At 53.6% G+C, this 22,067-nt stretch overlaps 10 protein-coding genes across 10 annotated transcripts; 2 read left to right on the plus strand and 8 right to left on the minus strand.

Annotated features, from left to right (window-relative positions):
* Positions 1-52: 52 nt before the first annotated feature.
* On the minus strand, positions 53-1,315 carry J4E90_010212 (uncharacterized protein; the record flags this gene model as incomplete). The annotated part of the gene is made up of 1 exon (XM_051439727.1): positions 53-1,315. The coding sequence occupies one exon, from the start codon at positions 1,313-1,315 to the stop codon at positions 53-55; it is 1,263 nt and encodes a 420-aa protein (XP_051286381.1).
* A 3,540-nt stretch (positions 1,316-4,855) lies between these two features.
* Positions 4,856-6,298, minus strand: J4E90_010213 (uncharacterized protein; the record flags this gene model as incomplete). The annotated part of the gene is made up of 2 exons (XM_051439728.1): positions 4,856-6,149; positions 6,294-6,298. The coding sequence occupies 2 exons, from the start codon at positions 6,296-6,298 to the stop codon at positions 4,856-4,858; spliced, it is 1,299 nt and encodes a 432-aa protein (XP_051286382.1).
* Positions 6,299-6,769: 471 nt separating this feature from the next.
* On the minus strand, positions 6,770-8,300 carry J4E90_010214 (uncharacterized protein; the record flags this gene model as incomplete). The annotated part of the gene is made up of 2 exons (XM_051439729.1): positions 6,770-7,939; positions 7,995-8,300. The coding sequence occupies 2 exons, from the start codon at positions 8,298-8,300 to the stop codon at positions 6,770-6,772; spliced, it is 1,476 nt and encodes a 491-aa protein (XP_051286383.1).
* A 683-nt stretch (positions 8,301-8,983) lies between these two features.
* On the plus strand, positions 8,984-10,135 carry J4E90_010215 (uncharacterized protein; the record flags this gene model as incomplete). The annotated part of the gene is made up of 1 exon (XM_051439730.1): positions 8,984-10,135. The coding sequence occupies one exon, from the start codon at positions 8,984-8,986 to the stop codon at positions 10,133-10,135; it is 1,152 nt and encodes a 383-aa protein (XP_051286384.1).
* A 519-nt stretch (positions 10,136-10,654) lies between these two features.
* Positions 10,655-11,409, minus strand: J4E90_010216 (uncharacterized protein; the record flags this gene model as incomplete). Its single annotated transcript, XM_051439731.1, has 2 exons — positions 10,655-11,138; positions 11,186-11,409. 2 exons carry the CDS (start codon positions 11,407-11,409, stop codon positions 10,655-10,657), a joined length of 708 nt encoding a protein of 235 aa, XP_051286385.1.
* A 768-nt stretch (positions 11,410-12,177) lies between these two features.
* J4E90_010217 (uncharacterized protein) lies at positions 12,178-13,164 on the minus strand (the record flags this gene model as incomplete). The annotated part of the gene is made up of 1 exon (XM_051439732.1): positions 12,178-13,164. The coding sequence occupies one exon, from the start codon at positions 13,162-13,164 to the stop codon at positions 12,178-12,180; it is 987 nt and encodes a 328-aa protein (XP_051286386.1).
* A 495-nt stretch (positions 13,165-13,659) lies between these two features.
* On the minus strand, positions 13,660-14,416 carry J4E90_010218 (uncharacterized protein; the record flags this gene model as incomplete). The annotated part of the gene is made up of 2 exons (XM_051439733.1): positions 13,660-13,853; positions 13,909-14,416. The coding sequence occupies 2 exons, from the start codon at positions 14,414-14,416 to the stop codon at positions 13,660-13,662; spliced, it is 702 nt and encodes a 233-aa protein (XP_051286387.1).
* A 1,090-nt stretch (positions 14,417-15,506) lies between these two features.
* Positions 15,507-15,905, plus strand: J4E90_010219 (uncharacterized protein; the record flags this gene model as incomplete). Its single annotated transcript, XM_051439734.1, has 1 exon — positions 15,507-15,905. One exon carries the CDS (start codon positions 15,507-15,509, stop codon positions 15,903-15,905), a length of 399 nt encoding a protein of 132 aa, XP_051286388.1.
* Positions 15,906-16,658: 753 nt separating this feature from the next.
* Positions 16,659-18,860, minus strand: SRK1 (MAPK-activated protein kinase Srk1; the record flags this gene model as incomplete). Its single annotated transcript, XM_051439735.1, has 3 exons — positions 16,659-17,784; positions 17,843-18,087; positions 18,327-18,860. The coding sequence occupies 3 exons, from the start codon at positions 18,858-18,860 to the stop codon at positions 16,659-16,661; spliced, it is 1,905 nt and encodes a 634-aa protein (XP_051286389.1).
* A 1,928-nt stretch (positions 18,861-20,788) lies between these two features.
* Positions 20,789-21,949, minus strand: J4E90_010221 (uncharacterized protein; the record flags this gene model as incomplete). The annotated part of the gene is made up of 1 exon (XM_051439736.1): positions 20,789-21,949. One exon carries the CDS (start codon positions 21,947-21,949, stop codon positions 20,789-20,791), a length of 1,161 nt encoding a protein of 386 aa, XP_051286390.1.
* Positions 21,950-22,067: the final 118 nt, after the last annotated feature.

The raw sequence follows: 22,067 nt of genomic DNA on the forward strand, positions 1-22,067 counted from the left end.
TCTCGTCCGACGAAACGCCAACTTGCTCCGGCTTCGCCTCCAGTCGCTCTTATTACTGGCTAGTCCGATCATCGCCCTTCTCCATCTCGTCGCGTTCGTGCTCCCTCCACAGCTTCCCCAGCTGCTTCATAAAGTCGTCGTCGTAGTATGACCACGTCTCTGGTACCTTGGTGCTTTTCCACTCGAACGTCTCGCGAGTCCTCGGATCCATAATGTTGTTGTATTCGATCGGGCGGTCGCTCTCTGGCAACTTGGAAAGCTCTAATATCGTCAATGCACGGATTTGGTATACAAGGTGGATCGTCTTTTGATAGAGCCTCGATGGTGCCGGGTGGTCGGGCTCATATTCATCTTTTTGGTCTTCCCGCAAGACGACATAGGACCGTTTGAGGACAGCACTATCCACTCCAATCACACTCATGGTATAACGTGATACCGGCCCTTCGTGATCATCTCTGCTGTTCCAACGCCAGAGCTTGATTTTGAAGGTAGAACACTCCACGACAGTCTGTGGTATCGCTACTATGCTGCAATCGATACCTGCGGCGTCGAGCTCAATTATATACGTATACTTATCACCGACACGGCGGGGGCGAGTAATAAGGTTCGTATGCTTATCATCCCAATGCAGAAGTCGAGTCTGGATACCGTCGCATGTCAAACCCCGAAGGCAATCACCATGTTGCTTTACCATACCCGCGGCCTTATTCGCCGCCAGGTTCTGTAATACGTAGCACTCCTTGTCGATGAAGGTCGTTCGCGGAAACAAAGAGTATGCCCTGTTCGAAGTGATGAAGTTCAATGTCGCGGTAGATGAAGCCGCGTTGAGCAACTTCAAGAGAGGAGAGTCCATTGAATCCAAGACACAGATGGTCAATCCATCATATTCAGCCTGTGGCTTTCGAAATATGGCCAGGCCCGTCTTGTTGTACTCATCAGCGACCCAGCGTTCTTGCTCCAGGAAGTCATTTATCGGGGTACGGAGGTCCAAGGGCTTAACCTCTGAGTACTGTGTATAGATGTATAGTTCTTGCACGGGAGTTTGCAGCTCGTTAGCAATGAACTTGCGGGCAAAGTCACCGCCAATGATCGCGCCGGTGTTGGCTTGAACTTGTCTGAACGCCTTGGGATCCCCGAAGAAGGTTTTGAGCTTTCTCTCAATGTTTTGGTAGCATGAAGGAAGCCCGCCGCTGAGCGCAGTGCCAACGCCTGTGGATACTTCAGCCAATGTCGCGAACTCCTTCGGGCCGAGGTACGAAATGAGAGTCTCCTGCACTGGCGCTAGTGAGGACGAGAGGAGATGAGAAAGATCCATGGTGGTTGCGCGGGTTGAAAATGGGGGTTATCGTTGCTCTGCACTGTAAATTAATCCGGAAGGCGCAGCGAAGAAGTACCCGCATAGAGGAAAGCGCAGGCAGCAGTGGCGATAGAGGGCTGCATTGCCGATGAATTTGGTCAAAGCCTGCCGATGCGGTATTCACACCAATTTACGCCAAAGGTTGAGATAGTACCGCAGATGCCGCTCCAAAACCGACGCAATCGAGCCAATCAAACGGTGGACATTCGATACGCCAAATATCCGAACGTTTCCCCTATTGCCATGCATGTGGCAAAGTCTCTGGTAAGCAGTTCCACGGCATTGATACGTGCGGAGCTTTTTTGGGTCGCAGGCCGGCTTACGTGTGTTGATCCTACGAAACATCCCATTGGTTGGGTGAATTACCCCATGCCCGGGCAGTGCTCGTTGTGCCGAACCCGAAGGTACGGTTCGCGCACGTCAACGCAATTGGAGAGATGCAGTAATAATGGAGCGCACAGGTATTGGCCCTTATTCGAAGGCTTCCAAGTCTATTGACCTGCCGTCATGAGCCCGTGCTCCGATAAGACAATCTGGGGGCCACCTATCACCAATCCTGTACTCGCCGAGTACATTTTGTTTCGACGACTTACTCTGTGCTTGGCCCCTACGAAGGTTTGTGACCAACGTTGTGGTTACTCAATGCAGCAACCGCTTATTTTTGGATGCATCGTCTTCCTTCGAACTGTCTCGTGTTTGGTGAATGGTGGCTGTGTTGGCGACAGTGCACGCCAACGCTGGAAGAGCAATGGATACATAATGGCCCGTAGCCGTTCAGGCATCATTCAGCAAGCACCGGTCTACTATCCAAGATGACTGCCTCTCCAAATACCTTTTTTTCTTCCTTTACTTTCAGCCTGTTATTATCTTACAAACGTCAAGCCAGATTCAGCGGCTGGCGCGGCGGTTTTGTTCTCGCCATTATCGGCTCATCGCTGGTCCTATTCTTCAATATCATATGCGCCATAGTAGCTGCTGCGGCCGGTGATCCACACGACGGCATTGCTACGATCTACACCGGCAAATGTGTGTTTGCATCGCGTTTAACAACCGGTCTTCAACTACTCGTCAATGTACTGAGTAGCGCTTTGTTGGGTGCATCAAGTTATTGTTTACAGCGACTTGTAGCTCCAACGAGAAAAGAAATCGACAAAGCTCACAAGAGGGGCAAGTCGCTGGATGTGGGAGTCTTGAGTCTGAGAAATCTACCCAACATCAGTAGGAGGAGGCTCGCTGTCTGGATATTGCTCGCTATAAGCAGCATGCCTTTGCATCTTCTGTAAGTGTACGCTTTATGTTCTGAATTCCAATGTATTGACTAGGGCAAGATACAATTCAGTTGTATTTCAGACAACAGCAACGAACGCCATCGACTTCATGTTGACACAAGAGTCTTTTCTCACCACGAGGGGGGGATGGAAGCTCGGAGACGGTGATGATGAGTATGTTCCCTACGTTCAGGATCTCCAGGACAAATTTTTGGACAAGCAGTATCTGGACACATCTCCGTTTGAGAACATTTCTGCCACTGAGTGTATTCATCGCTATCAGATGTCCTTCATAAGGGCTGGCAACCTTGTCGCTGTGGTGGCAAAGAATCACTCCGAGGGTTCAGACAGAACCGACAACAGCTCGCTCAAATACTTCAAGATGGACGTCACAGAGATGTTTTTCGGCCCGAAAGTTATTTCTGATCTCTCGTGTAAGTTCGTTCAGACTGGTAGTTACGTGTCTCACTTATATGTTTGCAGATTGCTTGAGTGAAAGCTCACCCGAGCGGTGCCAAGTACAGCTCAATCAGAGCATCTTGTATATTGTCATTGCCTGTAACATGCTGAAGGTGACTCTCATGATCATAGTACTTAGGTGGATGAATCAAGAAACGATCGTTACGATCGGCGACGCGATCCAGACATTCATCCTGGAACCAGATATTTTAACTCAAGATTGCTGTCTCATGACTAGTCACGATATGAAACAGGCTCTTGAGGTAACGGAAGCGCGGAGGATACATCGTCACCAAACCGGCAATCATGTTCGCTGGTACAGTGTTGTCGGCGGCAAGCGCTGGTTTTGTTCGCTTTTTTCGTAAGACTACGCACCTCACTCTTCTTGGTACAACACAGATTCTGACCGACTCTAGATATTCCGTGGTCATCGCTACAGCCCTATACCTTTATAGCAGCATGGGTCGTCGCTGGGTAATGTGCGAAGATCCAGGTGCTTCCTCGTTCAAAGACGACCAAGTTTGCCGGTGGAATGGCTTTGGGAACGTTAATTTCCGTAAGTTCGCTGCAAGTGCTTCATCCAAACTCTTTACCCATTTGCAAGCCTCTACCATGTTCGTGTTGCAAAGTGCTAACTCTGGCGGTATCAGGTTTTATCCTCGATCTATACCTCGGTTCCAAATCCATTATACCCTACGTTCTTGTGGCCAATGCGCCTCAGGTCATCATATCGCTTCTATACATCACCTACAACGGGCTTTTTACGACGATGCTCGCGAATCGCGAATGGGCGAGCTACGTACATAAACGAGCTGCGCTTCGTGTCACCGTCCCAGCTTCTACCCAGCGCTCTACATACTTCCTCTCTCTGCCATACAAATTCAGCCTCCCGCTTATTGTCGCAAGCATCTTACTGCATTGGTTCATATCGCAGACATTGTTCATCGCACCCATTGCTATTTACAAAAACGGCGTGCTAGAGCCGACATCTCGAGACTGGTTGCATCACGCGGGAGGTTCGGTGACTGGTATAGGGTTTTCAGACTCAGCGCTCATCGCGGCAATCGTCATGGGATGTCTCTTAGTCGTAGTCTGTTTGGCTTTCGCTGGGATTTGTAAATATCCGACGGGCATGCCACTCAGAGGCACGAACAGTGCGGTTATCAGTGCGGCGTGTCACGTAAAGCACAGGGATGGTAGGAGGGCTGGAGGCCTAGATAATATTGTCGAGCGTCCATTGAAGTGGGGTGTCACAATCGAGGGTACCAAAGATCAAGTTGGGCATTGTTCTTTCAGCGACAAAGCAGTTCAGAAGCCGGTCGAAGGCTGCTTGTACGCTTGAAGGATAGTGGTTTCCAGAGAGCTTTTGCAGAATACATGTCATCAAATCGCGTTAATTAGTCAGTTCCTAAGGCAATGTATACTCTACCCTCAAATTCATCTTGCACATTACGCCAAAGTACACGCAGGGTTGTCCACGTGATTCTATCCATACTCTGGCGGATATCAGAAGACAGCAATGACCTCACAGTATTTCTGACGGTACGCTCTCATCCGCGAGCCTTGCACATGCCTGGAACTGTTCGTAAACTTGTATGTGTCACGCTAAAACCACTCTATCGCTACGCAATCCCTCCAAAACGCATGCAAACACCAACAGCGGAACCAACTATTATAACTACATTACTCCTTCCTTTCCTCAATCTCCCTTCATCACAGCAATGTCTTCGCCAACCTCCTAGCCACCCCCTTCCTCCACAACATCCATCATCTACGCAGCAGCAGTAGATTTCCTAGACTCCAACTTCCTCGGCGCCTTCTTCGCCGCACCCCCATTCCCACCTCCACCTCCACCACTACCAGCGCCAGCACCACCCTGCTGTCCCAATTTCCTCGGTTTCCTCTTCGGCTTCTCCGCCGCAGCCGGTGCGTTGTTCTCTTTGTTGTCACTAAACGATACGCGTTTGGGCTGAGCAGATCCATTCGCTGATTTGTTCGCCGTGGATGCGGATTTCTGTGATGAGGACTTGGCTGGTGTTTGTTGTGTGTTTGGTGTTTGCTTTTGCTGCGAGGGCGGGGTGGATTGCGTTGATGATTGGGGGTTTGCGGGGCCGCGGGTTGTGGGTGGGCGTTGGGAACGGGGTTTGGCTGGTTCGGTCGACTGTGGCTTCTCTTGCTTTGGCGGTTGTGTGCCATTTGTTTTCGGCTGCGATGGCTTTGATTGAGGGGCTTTCTTGGCCTGAGGCTGGGACTGTTGTTTGGATTGACTCGGCGCTTGTTGGGCTTGCTTTTGAGGTTGTTGCTTGGGTTGAGATGTGCCTTGCTGTTGCTGCTGCTGGCCTCCACCTCCCCAGGGATTCATCGCGGCACCCACTCCCGCAATTCCAGCCCCCGCGGTCTTGACTGCTGACGGCATGCTCGGTCTCCATGCAGTCATGTCTTTCGCGGACTGCGACCAGGTCTGCGGCATCATATCCGGTGCGTCATTCTTCATCTGTTCCAGTTCTTCTTTAGATGGTGCCTGCGTGTCCTTGGTCTGCATAACCATCTTCTCCAAGGCCTTCTTCTGCGATGGCGTCGATTTGACATCCGGGAGGAAGTCGCCAACGACACCCTGAACACCTTGACTTGCCATCTGTCCTAAGTCCCACATTGGGCCGTTCATGGCACCGTAAACCGATCCAATACCTCCTCCCAGCAGCCCAGTCACTGTGGATACTGTGCCGCCAACGAGCGCGCCGGTCAGCTTTCCAATGGTGACACCTGGCTGCACTCCCAATCCGGCACCAGCGGCGAGACCTTGGAAAGCACCAGACTGTGTATATTTTGCCGCCTTTCCGAATGACTCTGCTTCAATTTCTTTATTAATCGCCTTCGCTAGAATTTCTTCTCTTGCTTTCGCGTCGCCCGCTCCATGCGCAGCTTGCCTCAACTCCCACGCCTTTTGTCCCGCCTGGAGCGCCATTTGCGCCGACACGCCTGCATTCTGCTTGATCTCATGTTCGGGGACGTTGCATTGTCCGCCACCAACGTGAACTTCTCCCATGTCTGGTTCTTTAAATCGACTGGCTTCGGTTCGATTTTGTTGTGCTTGTTTTGGGAGCGTGTCTTCGTTTAGACACAATTTCGATAATGTTATTGAAGGTCTAGACAGGAGGCTGGTTCGACGGGTCAACGCTAGTATGACAGCTCAAGTGCGAATACGCTACGTCATGCACGATCGACGAGATCGCCGTAGTTACACGTGTGTGGCCAGCCGACAACCTGTTTTGACCACAGGAACGCGAGACGTAGTTTCTACAGCATGTAGGGTTATCCCTTCTGCGTTCGGCGCAACCCTTCAGCAACAAGACCGATGGCTGTCACTGGCGGTTGTAAGTCGCTGCGCCAGTGTGTCATGACGTCAGCGGCCCGACGCCAGGGTCTTTCATCTACCAGATTCCTGTCTGAAGTACGCTATGAACGCGCCGCGTTTTTAACAGCGACTCACACACCCACGCTGTTGGTTCAGAATCAGTAGTTTGACGCGTGCTGCGGTGTCGTACATGTCACCCGGATGTCAAAAGTCGCCCAAAACTCACCCTCACGAGTTTCGCCACCAAGAAAGATCTAGTTTTTGATTGGCTATCATCGATTCGATCAAGCATACGACCGTTTTACTCCTGCAAGAGGCGCTACACTTTTTTTATCGCGTCGCCAACGAACCAGCACTCTTTGCACCTCCCTTAAGCTCCTTGTTTGTCGCCTGTATCAACACTCTCCGGTAGCTTGTTAGAGACGGGGTGCCATCATCCGTGACCTCAAGTATGAGATGAAGCAATTGACCTTGAGCAACCGGCTTCTTGCTCAAGAACTCGACCGCGCATTTTTCCGGAGGCGGAAGCCTTACCTCGACCTTCCTGCCCTCATCGTCCAGCTTCTTGATCACAAGTTGCGCAACCTCGCTATAAACCAACCACTGCGTCGCTGTGGGTTCCCGATAATGCCACCACTTGAATGTGAGTTTTCCGCCATCAGGGTCGTATGTAGCAGACGCGTCGAGGGTGACTTTTGATCCCGCCTCAGCGGTGATTTGGACGGGCGCTAAGCCTTTGAACCCGCTGATGTTGATGACGGGGTGATGGTTTGCTTTTGCAAAATCGGGCTCCATGCTCCACTTGATGCGCGCGGCAAAGTCGTTTTGGAAAGCGTCGCGCCAGCGCCAGATGGTCGCGTGGTTGGATGTATACGTCCTGTCGCCAACTTTGACTCTGTCCACCACATCACTGTAGTGGTTGCTGTTCAGGCCTTCGGTGCTGATATCAGTTCGCCCGTATCGACCACCCCAAGATCCATAGTTCGGGCAGTCAGGTACACCCAGACCGTTTTGGATAAGGTATAGGAATGTCGGGGTATCTCCTTCCGGGATGTAGAGATAGTCAGGGTACGCTTTTCCGAGTGGCCCGATCTGGATGTTCTCCTTGATCCAGCTCTTCTCCATCTTGGTGAAATCTGGCCCACCTTCATCGAAGCCGTAGTACTTGTCACCGGAAATGCCGGTCCATGCTGCCAAACCATATTGATTCCAGCCGTGGATGGAAGCAATGTAGAATACGTCGGGGAAGTTGTTGCGGATCCATGCACCTGTGTCATCTTGGTCGGAAATGGCATAGACGCGTAGACGCGAGAGTAAGCGCTTGGAGTCCTCGGGCTCGAAGTCATCGTCTACTTTGAGTAGTGCTGAGGCGAGTGTGTTTGTTCCGCCCCAGCAAAGAATCCATAATGGCTGGGTGGATGGTGCGACAATTCGATCGTATAGCAGCTGTCCGCCTGGAGACAGTGGAGTGTCTGTGCCAACGGCTGACATTCCGTAAGTCTAGACACCATCAGCGCTACTCAAGTGACGTGCTGCGTCTAGCGAACAAGCTTACCTCGGCGCCCTTGCGAATCAACCCACGCAAATGTTGTGCCGTTGGATACTGCCAGTTTGGGTGTACATGCTTGTTCAAGTTGTCGACAGCATCGGCATATGCGTTGATAATCTTCCCCATGTCTTCCGGATGCACCTTGTTCTTCATCCACGTGCTTGTGCAAGCTACCAGACCCTCCGTCTCGAACTCATTGGCATACAACAGGTATCGACACAGCGACTCGGCATCATCCGGTTCATTCGAGATGTCAGACAAGATGAAAACGCGGGGCTTCTGCGAGTATGTTTGGAGTTTTTCGGTAGCCATGTTGGAGCCGGGTTGTTGGCGTGCTGAGAGTCAATGGACATGCAAAAATCGAGAGGAAGCTTTCTTTTGACGCTGTAGAGCTTTTGAGGTTATCCGATGCTACACCAAACACCCGAAGTTGTGCCACGGCGTCCAAGGTGGGGCTATGAGCAACGGTGCGGTGTCCTTAGGCACCTCCTTCCGTCTGGAGGAAAGCCGGCTATTCTTGCCATCCGCCCGTCTCCACTTGGGGATACCCCTCACCATCTCTTGTACGAAGACGCTGCTGTTTGCAACTGTATCATCGTTCACCCCGGATTCCAGCATGAGATCCAAAATGCGAGATAGCCGTTGCCACGCCGCCTTAGTGCGTTGAGGCTCAGCAGCCTGCGCCACATACGGCTAGACCGCATTGGATGGTAGCTCAGCCTTGCTCCCGATGACGTCTGGAATCTGCCCCGCTTCAACAACACCAGCCACGTTAAAGACAGCAGTTTGGTTCATAATCAGGCGCCCAATAGCCTAAGACAAGGCCATGTATTCGTGCCGTCAGGCCGACTGCCAAGCAGTACCACCATGATCTCTTGCCGTAACAAGTCGATTAGGTAGGCTGTGCTTCGCTGCTTCCTAGATATATAGCATCAGGCTACCTCCGATCGCATCGCAACACAACTCACAAACTACCATTGTAGTAACTTTTCACCATGTCAATCCACAACAAGATCCAGGAGGCAGCCCAGAGGAACGAGGAACTCCTTCGTGGCCTCGAGGACACAGATTCGGCGCCCTCACAGCTCAAGCAGCAAAACGCCTACATTGCTGACCTCGACGCGCAAATTAACAACATCCGAAAGCGCGTCAACGACCTGAAGCAGAAAACAGCCAGCGAGCTGAAAGACCACGAAAAGTACCGCGACTCGCACTTCCGCCGCTTCGCCCACAAGGCCAGCGGAAAGAAGGAGAAATTTGCCGAAAAAGCCGCCAAAGAAGAAAAAGAGTACTTCGACGCGATCCAAGAGCAAAAGAGCGCAGAAGACGAACTCGCCTACGCCAAACAACTCCGCGCCGAAGCCGAGACGCGCAAGAACGAAATCGCGTCGCAAGCCCAACGCCACACCACGCTCCAAGCCGACCTCGACGCGCTCTACAACTCCATCTTCGCAGGCCACACGCCCGAGTTCCCCGACGAAGACCGCAAAGAAGATGCCTGCAACGCCGCACACGCCCACGTCCAAGACCTAACCCAGCGCCTCGAGCGCGAGCGCCATATCCTCTTCCTCCTCGGGCAGACTTCCGTCAAGCTATCCGCCGCCCGCGAACACCTCGACGGCGCATACGGAATGTCTCAATACGACATGTTCGGCGGCGGCACAATGGCCAGCATGCAGAAGCGGAACTACCTCGAGCGCGCCGAGAGTTCCATCCAACAAGTGCGTATGCTGCAGCAGCAGGTCAAGCAGGTTGCGCCTGAGATACCGGGGCTGGGTCAACTCAACATCGCGATGGGTAGTATATGGAGCGATGTCGTGTTTGATAATATCTTCTCCGATATGCAAATGCACGATCAGGTCAAGCAGTCCATTGCGCAGGTCGACCGCGCAGGGAATAAGTGCGGGGAAATTATTCGACAGCGTGAGGCGCAGGAGAAGGGGCTGCAGGGCGAGGTCGATCAGGCAAAGGCGAAGTTGCAGCATGCGCGGTTGCAACTGCAGCAAGCGCGTGAAGAGGCGTTTAGGAGGGTGCTGGGTGGACAGCAGCAGAATGTGGGTACGGGAGGCTTTGCGCCGCCTGCTGGTGAGGCTCCGCCGCCGGAATATACGGCGCCGGCGGGTCCTCCTCCTGGGTACTCGGCTTGAGCCGTGAGGTGGTGGTTCATGCGTGTGGCTTGCTGATACGGATGGGGCTTGTGTTCGGCCCGTATACCCTCCATATTCTATGCTGTGGGGCTCGGCGTGACTTTAGTTCTAGTAGCGGTCGATAGAGACTGATTATACGAATGAAAATAGTTTATGATAGCATCTGGATTTCGGCAATTGTTTTGACTTGGTCGAAGATAAGCTCGCTGGGTTTCTGGAAGGTGAACCGATACGGAGGCTGCAACGTTGAAGGGGGCATGTCAATCGAGAAAAATCCGAACAGGCCTGCAGCCTACATCAACATGTAAGTCTACTAGATAGGTGACCTAACGTCGTTGTAGGCTCTAGACCTGTTCAGCTTTTTTCTTGTATGAGTTTGGGGCTAGTGGCAGACGGTTGATGAGATAAATGATAGTTTTATAATCAAGCACTAGATTGGTGAACAAGGCATGTGGTGGTGTCAACTGAGCAAATATCATGATTAGACGTTATGTTATGTACTGCTATTTACACCACCCCTCAAATGAAAGCCTCGTCGAGGTAGTTTCCAAAGTTGCTGTCACGGAAAGACGGCGTCGCACTACCAAAATCCGTGTTCTCAATCGCACTCCTCGCCGCCGCCGTCATGCTGTCCCACGCAATCAACGGCTGCTCTCCACCTTGCGTAGTCGTCTCAATCAACTGGTGGTTGACCGGGAAGATGGACCTATATCCAATCCTTGGCCTGGTACCCGTAAGACTGGGGTTGGTAACTTTGTCGTAGTCGCCGTGAGCAGAGATGGCGACGCCGCGGATGGTAGCGGTGGTGGACTGGGCAGACAGCCAGACGACGATGTTTTCCCAGTCGTGGCGGTGGCCGAGACCGGGGCCAGGGCTGTCTTTGGGCATGTACCAAGAGTACATAATGGCGTAGGCGCCGTTGTGGGCGGTGGCGCGGGCGTAGACTTGGCCGGGGGAGGAACTGCACCCGCTGTTTGAGGCGCCGGTGGGTTGGAGGCCGCCGCTGGAGGGTGTTAAAAGGATTCACTCTCTGGATTAGGGGTGACTTACCCTGTGTCACCTGCGGCGTTGACGGCGGGGAAGGGAACACAGCCATTTTCGACTTTGAGGTAGGGCTTGTATTTCAGCATGAGCTGTCCTACGATGCCAGACGGCACAGTCTGGGGGAAGCCAACAACAGCATCGTGGGCGATGACAGCACGACTTTGGAGGTTGACGGGGGAGGCGAGGACAACGCTCGCGGCGGCAAGGAGCTGGATGGCGATGTTGAACATCTTGACTATTGCTGAGCGAATGATGGTGGGAATGAATGACAAAAGGCGTCAAGCGAGTGACAATGTCTTTGAGCTGGGGGACTGGCTTGATCTTCAAAAGATGGTGGCTGCGGTGGTTTTATACGAAGTCTTCGGCGTTGTTCAAGTCGTACGGCTCTTCCCGATATCGTGCTCACTGAGTCCTCAAGTCTCTCTCAATCCCAATGGGGAAGTTCACGATACAAACTAGCAAAAGCGCGATACGAGCAGAACCGTGGAGAGCACACAAACAGCGCACATGCCCTGATATACCACCACCAATTGGCCGTTTATCCAGCTCCCTTGGACGCATAACAACGTTTCCGACGTTGTCGCTGGGGTACCTGCAGCGCATCGGCGTCCGGCACGGGACGATTCAGACGTTGCATATTCTACGCCCGGAGCAAACATGCGTGAAAGGCAACGCAGGATGTCGATCGACTAGATTGGGAACCACGACGGTTGCATGCCGGCGAATAAGGAGAAAGCGCGTGGCTGATCGCGTCCGAGCCATTGGTGCTTGGCCGAGACTAGGCCGAGTCCGCATCAGGCAGGTGCAGGGGAGGTGAATGTGACATGTTGCAGTCTGGAGAAACAAAACGAGAAATGCATTAGATTCGTGGATTCATGCTCGTGGGCTGCCGAACGTGAGGAATTGGTGTGGAGTGATTGGACGTACCTGCAGTCACGGGGGAGAAAAGGCATGATCTCGGGTATCGAAGATTAGATTGTATCTCGCAATGCAGTCAATCATCCGAACTGCCTCCAGACAGTGTTGCGCCGGTCTTTTGGTGGTGTCTCCGGGCCTGGCATTAGCTCGCGCAGCAGGTCGTTGATGTCGAGGCCGCGCTCTTGACAATCATGCCATTGCCGTGGGTAGCCCAGGCTGACCTCTTCAAAGCGCGTGCTGTCTATCCAGTCTGTTCGCCTGATGTGGAGATGGCCAGAGACGACGACCTTTGCGTTGTACTTGTTGTGCCAGTCTTCGGTCTTCTTTGTGCCGCACCAGAGTGAAAAGCGCGGGACTCGGAACAGCTTGACTAGGTCTTCGCGCAACGGCCAGTGGCCTACTATGATCAAGGGGATATCTGGGTGTGATGCGACAGCAGCGGCGAGCTTCTTCTCCGTCTTCTCGAGAAGCGCATTGCACCATTCGATGCGCGACGAGTACGGGTCGGGATGCAGGAGGTGCTCGTCGGTCGCTTCTATGTCCTTCTCTCGCGCCCACTCGAGCGCATCCTCTAGCTTCACATGGCTAGGCCGGAAGCTGTAGTCGTACAGCGTGAAGATGGGCGCAATGAGACATGGACCTCCCTCGCCCTCCCACATCGTGTATGGATCCTCTGGCGTGATTATGCCATACTCCCGCGCAATCGCAACGCACTCCATGTATTTCGCCTCGCCCCTCGCGCCGTGCTCTTTCTCTGAGGGCAGCGTATACAGCTCGTGATTGCCTGGCACCCAGAACACTTGCCGGAAGCATTCCTTGACCTTGGTGAAGGCGAGCCGACAGTGCTCCGCCGACTCGCCTACATCTCCACACAGTATGAGGTCATCGTGCGGGTGCGGCAGGAGCTTCTCGAGAGCGTCGCGGTTGCCCTTGAAGGAGAGGTGGATGTCGCTGATACCCCAGAGGCGGCTCTCTGGGGGCGTCTCGGCGGAGGGCGGGGAGCTCGGCGGGGTTGACGTGGTGTCTGCGGCGGCGGCGGCTTCGGCGGCGGCGAGAAGAGGGTCCATGGTGGCGGCGACGGTTGACTGCACAATAGCGACGCGCCGTGACGGAGGTTATATAGTGACGATGTCTCAAACGGACGTGTTGCAAAAAACCAACTACATCATAGTTCTTTCTCCGACGCGTGTCCGCCGTTTCGACGGGCTATTATTATCGATTCGCACAGACCAGTAAGACGTCAAGCTCGTATCAGGAAAGAACTGTTCATTTACCAAGTCTCACCTATTCGCTGAAACTGTTTGCATCCAACATACGTATAGCAGCCGTGTGTCGTCGCGAAACCGGATCCCCGCGGTCTACCGGTTGAAGTTGCGAGACGACTACACGATACCTAGGTACGCTGGCTTTAGAGTTTCACTACGGCGAGGCTGACATGGTCACTGCATTTACTGGAAGGAACTACGCAAACGAATTGTGAACACCGCGGATACTTCAAAGCATCGCGCGCAATAATAGATCCAGAATCTCGATATGCTAACTCATAGCTATAGCCGCATCGCCTAACCACCGACGTTGTTCTCGTCGCTCGCGACCACTCCCTCCGCTTCATGTTCGCATTCTGCTGTCTTCTGACCTTCATCCTGGACCCAAACCTCGTCGCGACTCTCCCATGCATCATTCAAATCCGCCAGAATCTCTTCGTCGTAGAATGTCCATGTGGCTGGGAGTGTGAACCCCTGAAGCGTGAAAGTATCTCGCACGTGCTTAGCTTTCAATTCTCCTCTCGAATTCGTAATATGCCGACGGACGTTCTGCTCCTGGTATCTTCTCCAGCTCGACCCGTGTCAAGCGATCCAACTTCTTGAGAATAGCATCGCATTTCTTGTTCATTACCGAAGGGCCAGTACCTGGTGGTATCAGGTACCGATACTTGAGGACTGCATGGCTGAGGTCCTCATATAGCTGATCATATCTCGGATATTCATCCTTGCTGGCCAGCGGATCGGTGAAAGCACTGTATACAAACGGTGAAGAGGAACGTCGAAGCTCGAAACTGGAAGACTCAAGTATGGTGTCAGGCGTCTCAGGTATTGCGACACCGGCAGTGTCGAGATCGAGTATCCAGGTCTGCGAATCTCCTATTCTGCGCAATATGTTGCTTGGCCCATCCATTTCCACATCCAGTACCCCGTCAGTCCAGTAACTGTTCACGTCTTCTTGTAGGTCCTGTGCCTTCGATATATAATGCCGAAGTTCGTCGTCGTCTGAGCCAGTCAGATGACATGTCTCTTTGACGAAGGCCTCGTAAGGGAACATCGTATATGCCTTGTTCCATGTCAGGAAGCGCAATCTATGGGACTCTCGACGGCAGTACATGTGCACCTCTAATTGGTTAGTGTCCCAGTAGCGAAGCTCCACGAGCCTCAATTCCCCGTCGACACCTAGCTTCTTTGTGCAGTAAAGGCCCTCACTCAGGTGCGGCTCCTGTGGAAATGGATCATAATGTACAAAGCCGTCAGAAGCCAAGTAATCAACTAGCGGTGCCATACGGGTAGCTTCAACCGCTACAATCAGTTGCGTACACTCGACTTTCGAGCGAGCAATAAAGCTTAAGATGCCACCAGCGTTGAACATCTGGTGGCAGTCCTCCAGAAGAGCGCCGCATTCTCCCTGAACGGACCGAAATTTCCGAGGGTCTTTGAAGAAATACCGAAGTTTGTGGTTGATGTTGTAATCAGAAGCCATGAGCGTCGGCCACAAACAACCAAAAGCCTTGCAGGTGCAGGTGAGCCTTGCAATGGCACCCGGATTGAGATGATCGAGGAGAACGCGTTGGATGGGCGCATACCGAGGACTGAGCAGGTCGATGAGGGAAATCATAGTTGTTAGATGGTTGGTGATGTAAGAATATGCTTATAAGTGGATATAGAGCGAGAGAATCAGGAGGTTAGGGGCGCCCATGATGTTATATAGGCTTTTGGTATTGATTCCTAAACAAGACATCACATGCGTGATAATCAATAACGCCGTCAGCTTTTACGTTCAATTAATATTCGATCACGTAGCTAAAAACGCAGTGTCGTGTCACAAGCAATTCGCTGTTGTTGTAGTGCTGCTACGATCGCACTTTCCTCTTTCAGTCGAATTCTTCATGACCGTAGTCAGTGTGGCAGGTGCGTCCACGGGTTGGGCGGGTACCCTTATCTGCGTCTCCTCGTCAACACTGGCGATGAAGGTGAGAGTGAGCTCTCGATTCTCTAGCGTCTTGAGTAAAGTGCTTGAGCCTAACAAGACTTCACTCTCCAAATCTTTGAAACAGCTACCACGTCTCTATTTCTCCAACACTCCCATCATTCAAGACTACATACCATCATCGTCATCGCCATCATCATCCTCATCCTCAACAATGACAGCCTCACCCTCTGCAATGCAAACCCGCGCCGAGAACGCCGAAGCGCGCGAGCGCTACCTCAAAACTAACCTCATCCGCTCTCAGAAAGAGCTCGCGCAAGCGAACAAGAAGAACGAAGACCTCGCGGCAAAGCTGGAAGCGGCGGAGGAAAAGCTTGCAGAATACAAGCAAGCTGAGACCGACCGCGAGAACGAGCGCAAGAAGGTTGAAGACGACGAGAAGGCGGCGCACGATGCTGGAGTTGCTCGGTGGAGGGATGCGGCGGCGTCTGGGGCGAGTTTGAGCGAACAAGCGCAAGCATACTATCGTGATATGGATATGCCTCCCGAATTGAGCTTACAGGAACAAGCGGCGCTATGGATAGCCAAGCTCGAGCAGGAGTCGAAGAGTTGATTGGATATGTTTTCGCGTTCATTGTTCTGTGTAGTAGTCTAAACTGGCTCTTTCTGATAATTCCATTTAATTGTCATCATAAGCTATCGTCTAACACTACTTTAATCTTATGGCTTGTATTTCACTATACGGAGGTAACATGCTACGCCAATCGCTAACAACAGTCTTTACGCTCAGAGTTCAAGATCGTTAATGTACATTTGAGTGGTGGTTAACCTGGTTAAATGTTCCTTCTTTTTCAAGACGATCGAGCAGCGAAAAGGGAGTGTCGCCCAGTCATGGAAGTCACGACTAACACCGCTCTTACTACCGTTACGTTAAATTGCATTGCGAAGCAGCGCACACGCTGGGTGATGGTACACGAAGACTCCAATCACGCAACCTCTATTGTTCAATCATGGGAATGGTCATCGTTTTCAAACATTATCATTCATGCTACATGGACAACCATGCCACATCGCACGTTACTATCATCCATCCATCGCCATGCCAAAAGCTTCATAAACTAAGCCTAACCCCCTCTCTTCTCCTGTCCCATGTCAAACACCCCCTTCATACCGGGGGACAGACACAAGAGACCGTAAAGCCATGCCATGAGAGGAGAAACACAGACAAAGCTCGCATACATGATATAACCAAAAATCGTGGAGAGAACCGGGGGAGAGCAGGAAAAGAGTGATTAAGGAAACGCAAAAACGCCATCATGACACAGTTCTCATCACCGTCTCACCAATCCTTCGCAAGCGAGGATTGTCATTGGACGGAGATGTTGTTCCTCAGACCGCTAGGCTCGGGGCCCTTCTTGTTGCGGCGGCCGAGTAATGTCGAGCTGTCCATGTTGAGCTCAAACGCGCCCTTGTTCCTGACTTGGCGCTTAGCCGCGGCCGCAACAGCTGGGGAGTGTTGGCCGTAGCCGCGTTCTTGCTGGCGCGGTTGTGCTTGTTGTTGCTGACGGGCTTGGGCGGCAGCGGATAGTGTGGTGTTGCGCATCTTCTGCTCCATGCCGGATACATCGGCACCCTGAGACTTGGGAAGCTTCGCGGGCGGATGTTGCGACGCTGGGTCGTATGGTGCAGACTCGGCGGCGTACTCGTCATCATCCTCACCTTCGTCAAGCGCATTGAGCGAGTTCATGGCGTTGGCGCCGCGGTAACCCTGCTTGAACTGCTTCTTCCGCTTGCCCTCCTCTTCTTGTCGGTGTACAGCGTAACTGACGTCGAACACTTCTCGCAGGTTGACGGCTCCAGGCGAACGGAAGTCCATGCGGCGGGCACCCGGTGACTCAAGGTGGGAGAAGTCTGGCTGGAGACGCTCCTTCTTGGCGGCGGGTGTGGCGAGCGGTGGTGCGTCGTAAGCGGAGTAGGTAGGCTCGTCGGCTTCACGTATCCATGGGTGGTTGAGGAACTGGTTGATGTCGTAGCGCTTCTCGGGGTCGACTGTCAGCAGGTGGGAGACGAGATCCTGTGCAGACTTGGAGATGTCGTCCCACCATGGTGACAGGAATGTGTACTGGCCGCGGGCGACCTTCTCTGTGAGGGTCTGGATGGACTCGTCGTAGAACGGAGGGAAACCGCAGAGCAGCGTGTAGAGCACACAACCAAGCGCCCACATGTCGACAGACTTGGAGTAGCGCTCATCCTTGACAATCTCAGGGGCGGTGTAACCGACAGTACCACACGGTGTCATGGTCTGCGTATCCCAGATGACCTTGCTGAGACCGAAGTCGGCAATCTTGATGAGGCCGATACCACCGGCGCCCTTGCCCTTGACGAACTCGCCCTCGTCGGCCTTGTCTTCATCGTCCGGTCCCCGCGGCTTTGGGTTGCGGGTGGGGATGAATGGTGTGGGGTAGAAGAGAAGGTTCTCAGGCTTGATGTCTCTGTGAGTGACGTCAGTAATTATGCTTGGCATCGTGACTGGCATCGATAAGAACGTACCGGTGGACAACACCTGCCTCCTCGTGCAGATATTGCAGTGCCTTGGCCACCTGGATGATGGTGTGGCGGGACAGGTCCTCGGAGAAGTACGTCAGACGGACGATCTGGTGGAACAGCTCGCCTCCGGGGCACAGCTCAAGCACGATGTAGTAGTACTGCCGCGACTCGGAGAAGTCGATGAGCTTGACGATGTTGGGGTGGTCGAGCTGGCGCATAATCTGTACTTCCTTGAGGATGTTCGCTCTCTATAGGGCAGTTAGTGTCTGCCCTTTAAGCCCGTCGTGAAGGGGGATGCTGAGTCGAGCATCGGGGGTTATATTATCGCACCTCGGCTGCTTTGGGCGTCTTGAAGTCCGGATGCACATGCTTGTCCTACACCGGCCTCGCGTTGGTAACGTCCAAAAACACCCAACTGTTCAACGTGTAGGATAGGGGTGACTAGGAAATGGGCAAGGAGGAAGAGGGCAGGAGGGGTGATACTAACCTGCTGTGAGTTCATCTCGAACTTGCGGACGACCTTGATGGCGACCTCGTCCCATTGGCCGGTCGTGTCTCGTGCGCGGTAGACGTTGCTGAAGGCGCCGTCGCCCATCTTCTCGAGGAGCGTCCATCGCTCGAGGCCGGGATACCTCGGCAGCTTGCCCTTGGCCTCGCGCTCCTCTGCAACGATGCGCTCAAGTACTTGGGGGTCGACGCCGGCGCCCTTGGCAGCGGCCTGCTTCTTGTGCTCCTTGCCGGCGGCGTGCGCAGCGGCGTCGCCTGCCTGGGCGGCAATGTTGCGGTTGTCGCCAGCGCCAGCGCCGACGGAGTAGTCGCCATGGGGGGCAGCGTGATTCTGGAGCGGCTTGTGGTCCATCACCGGCTCCGAGATGCCATGATGTACGGGGTCCGGGTGCTGGTTGTACCGTTGATGTTGCGACTGGGCGTGGACATTGGAGACATTGGTCGTGGGCTCCGCGTTCTGGCGGGCCTGCTTGCCATGGCGCAGGAAGTTCTTAAAATTCTGTATCGCGGCCATGTTTAGTGTCTGGACGCTGAGATGTATTACAAAGCCCGTCGATAGCGGGGTCGTCGAGGCTGCGATGGAGAATGCAAAAAACAAGCGGGTGCAGCCGTTTGTTGGGGCAGAGGGCAGACGGGCGGTAGCACGGCGGGAATACTCGTGTGGTGAGGGGAAGTCAGGGAGAAGCGCTGGTTGGAAAGAAGGTCATGCATGGACGAAGGAAGGAGTGAAGCCGGAACAAGAGAGGAGCGACGTTGCGTCATTGGCGCACGGGCTTCATGACGCTGCAGGCTACATCATCGCCAAACAAGCTGCACCACACGCACACGATATGATGCGTGCTGCTGCCCGTGGCGCCTCGAAGCTCTCTAGCCGTGGTGCATGCAGAAGAGAAAGGCATCGAAATGTGTAGAAAAGCATCTCACCTCGATGACTGGGAGGCCCATCTTCTTGCGTCCGCCGCGGGGAGACGTGGTTTTGGACTGCATGTAGCGATTCGATCTCGATGATCGCCTTCGTTTCTGCTTATTGACTCGCTCTGCGGTGGAGGTATGACGCTCGTTTCTGTTCCGCGTCCCGGCTGGGAGATCTCGTGGCTTCCGCTAGCACGAGCAAGGGTTGGGTTTGAGGGCGTTTGGAATTGGAAGGATTGTTAGATCGCGATGGGTCGTGATGGGCAGGAGAGGCGAGCAACGGCGGTGTCAAGAAGAAGAGGAAACGAACTCTATGTATCGTCTCTAGATTATTTGTCTTTTGCTTGGACGAGGCCACTGCGCTACTCCGCGCGAATACTCTTCAGCAATAGTGGCAGACGCAGACGCCCGCGGAATCTCCGGCAGCCTCCTCCCAGCTCCCAGTAGACTCGCACAGTCGAGCCTGGCTCCATCTAGAGGCTGAGAGGCTCGCTAGGGACGCTGCCGCCGACGCCACGCTGCATGCAAACCTCACTCCGACCTTGGAAGAGGGTCCCGAGACGGCCTGAACGCAGCCCAATGACCGCATATAAGACCAGGGCATCCGTCAGGGTACACATATCGCAATCTCATGGCGCATGCGTCCTCCCAGCGCGCCCGCAGTTCTAATTTCTCGCTCTTCGCGTTTCCAACGGCCTAGCAGCCTGCAGGGTCCAGCTAGCGCGGCGGATCCGTTACGTCACCGTCTAGTGGGGAACTTCATTGAAGACGTCAATTTCGCCCTCTCTCGACGTCTGGGCTGAAACACATGTGCCGCTTACGGCGTCCAGAAGAATTCATGTAGATCGCGTTGGGCAGGCCACGAGACCTTTTCAATAATGTAGGTAGCTCTAGTCTCGGTCGCGCCGGCCATGTCGGCCCAAATCCAAGGCCTTGACGCATGGGATTCGGTCCGCCCATCTATCATTGCGCGTTCGCAGGGTTTTGGGCGGAGCTGACATGGGGACTGACGGGGACTGACATGGGACGGGGCAGGCAGAGTTCTTGGGGTCAGGTTTGTCATATTTGGATCTGATAACTAATAGACCCTTTCCCACGATATCCTCGTGGCAATCATCTGGACCCTCGTGGCATGACTAATGAACGTGGCCAAGCGCGGATGGCAACCACGTGCCCGCCTCGCTACACCAAGAAAACAGCGTCATGTCAGTCAACGTTGGATGAGGAATGCAACGAGTGCGAACGTGGAAGAAAGTTTACCGTATGCGCTCAATGTCACTAGTGAGCCGGTAGCCGTGAGAAGATCAGGGTACAGCCGGCACGGAGACAGCAACATCCCGCACTTGGCAGCGCCTGAAACGCAATCGAGTCCACACGTAGCTGACGGATCCAATCTCTCCACATACCACGAATAAATCATACGCTATAACAGGGTATGTAAGATGTCAGGCATATAGAACACGTGTTTGCATAGCTCTGACACCGTACCTAAACTTCAATTTGACCTGCTTTACACAACCTGTCTCCCAACTACAGCGCCTCACACCTCTCACACCCACAATCAAATCCCCATGTCTTCTTCAGCCTCAACATCCTCTTCCCACGACTCAGTTTCCTCTCCTCTCCACTCAGATACGTGATGCACAACTCCTGCCCGGCCTTGATATCCTTCCCAGCGGTAAAGAACCACGTCCTGCCCGCCCTCCTCTTCTCGATATTCGGACCGCACGAGTGGTTGAAGTAGCTCGCAGCAGGCCAGCAACCGTATCCAAAGAACTCCGATCCGTCATCTTCGAGAGACCGAATGCCGAAGGAATTGTGCGAGTCGCGGGATGAGAGCGTGATGAGGGATTCTGCCGTTACGAGAGGGAGTAGTTGAAGTGGAAGAATGGCGAGGAGGTGCAGGTAGGTTCTTGTAAAGGCGCCGAGGTCGTCGGAGCTGTGGTAGGGGGTCTTGTCATCTGCGAGGGCCTCCACTCGTTCCCATTGGTCGGGGTGGAGATACCGCCAGACCAGGCCGCTGACGCAGAAGCTCATCACGTCGGGCGTGATGTTCTGCTGTAGTGCCTTTTGCACGGCCTTTTTGTGCTGCTTCGTGACAGAAACTCCGGCGGTCTGCTCGCTTTCCCGTGCAGTTCGTATCAGCGCCGCCTGTGCAGCGACGTTCTCCCACGCCTGCTGAATTTCCTTAACCTTTGGGCGCGGTAAGTCGGTGTCCACCATATCGCTATCCTCCTTGCTCCGCTTCTTGACGAACGTCTCGACCGCAGTCCATGCCTGAACTCCGACCTCGCCGTTCTCCTCCCGCCACTTCCCCTGGCATGCTTCCGAGCAGAAAGCAAATCCCACCGTCTTATCCCGTATGTCCAGATCCCGCCCGTAATCGTATCCGAAGCATTGCCCACACACCTCACGCCGGTATTCGCGCAACAGAACGGAGAGGGAGAGGTCTTCCGAGCGCCACACTATTGTGCCCTCTGGTATATCCTGCGTAGCGAAGACAGCGCGGCCGGCGGTCGGTGTATGGCGGACTTGGAAGAGGGAAGATATCGGTGCGCCCGCTGGCAGATCGCTCGCTTTATCGTTCGGCGTATCGTTCGGATGTATCGAGGAGGCTGAAGAAGGGCGTGAGATGCTGAAGACCGAGTCACTGGCTACAGGGATAGACGAGTCGCTTTCGGTGGCGTCCATTGTAGCAGTGTCGATGGGATTAGCAGCACGGTAAGCGGCAGGTGAGTGAATCGTTGGATGAATTGACGCTCCTTTCAGAAGTCAAAAAGCAATGCTATCGCCGAGTCCACAGCGTATA

The sequence above is a fragment of the Alternaria incomplexa genome, assembly GCF_024043165.1.
Source record: "Alternaria incomplexa strain BMP 0042 chromosome Unknown scaffold_20, whole genome shotgun sequence".
Taxonomy (NCBI): domain Eukaryota; kingdom Fungi; phylum Ascomycota; class Dothideomycetes; order Pleosporales; family Pleosporaceae; genus Alternaria; species Alternaria incomplexa.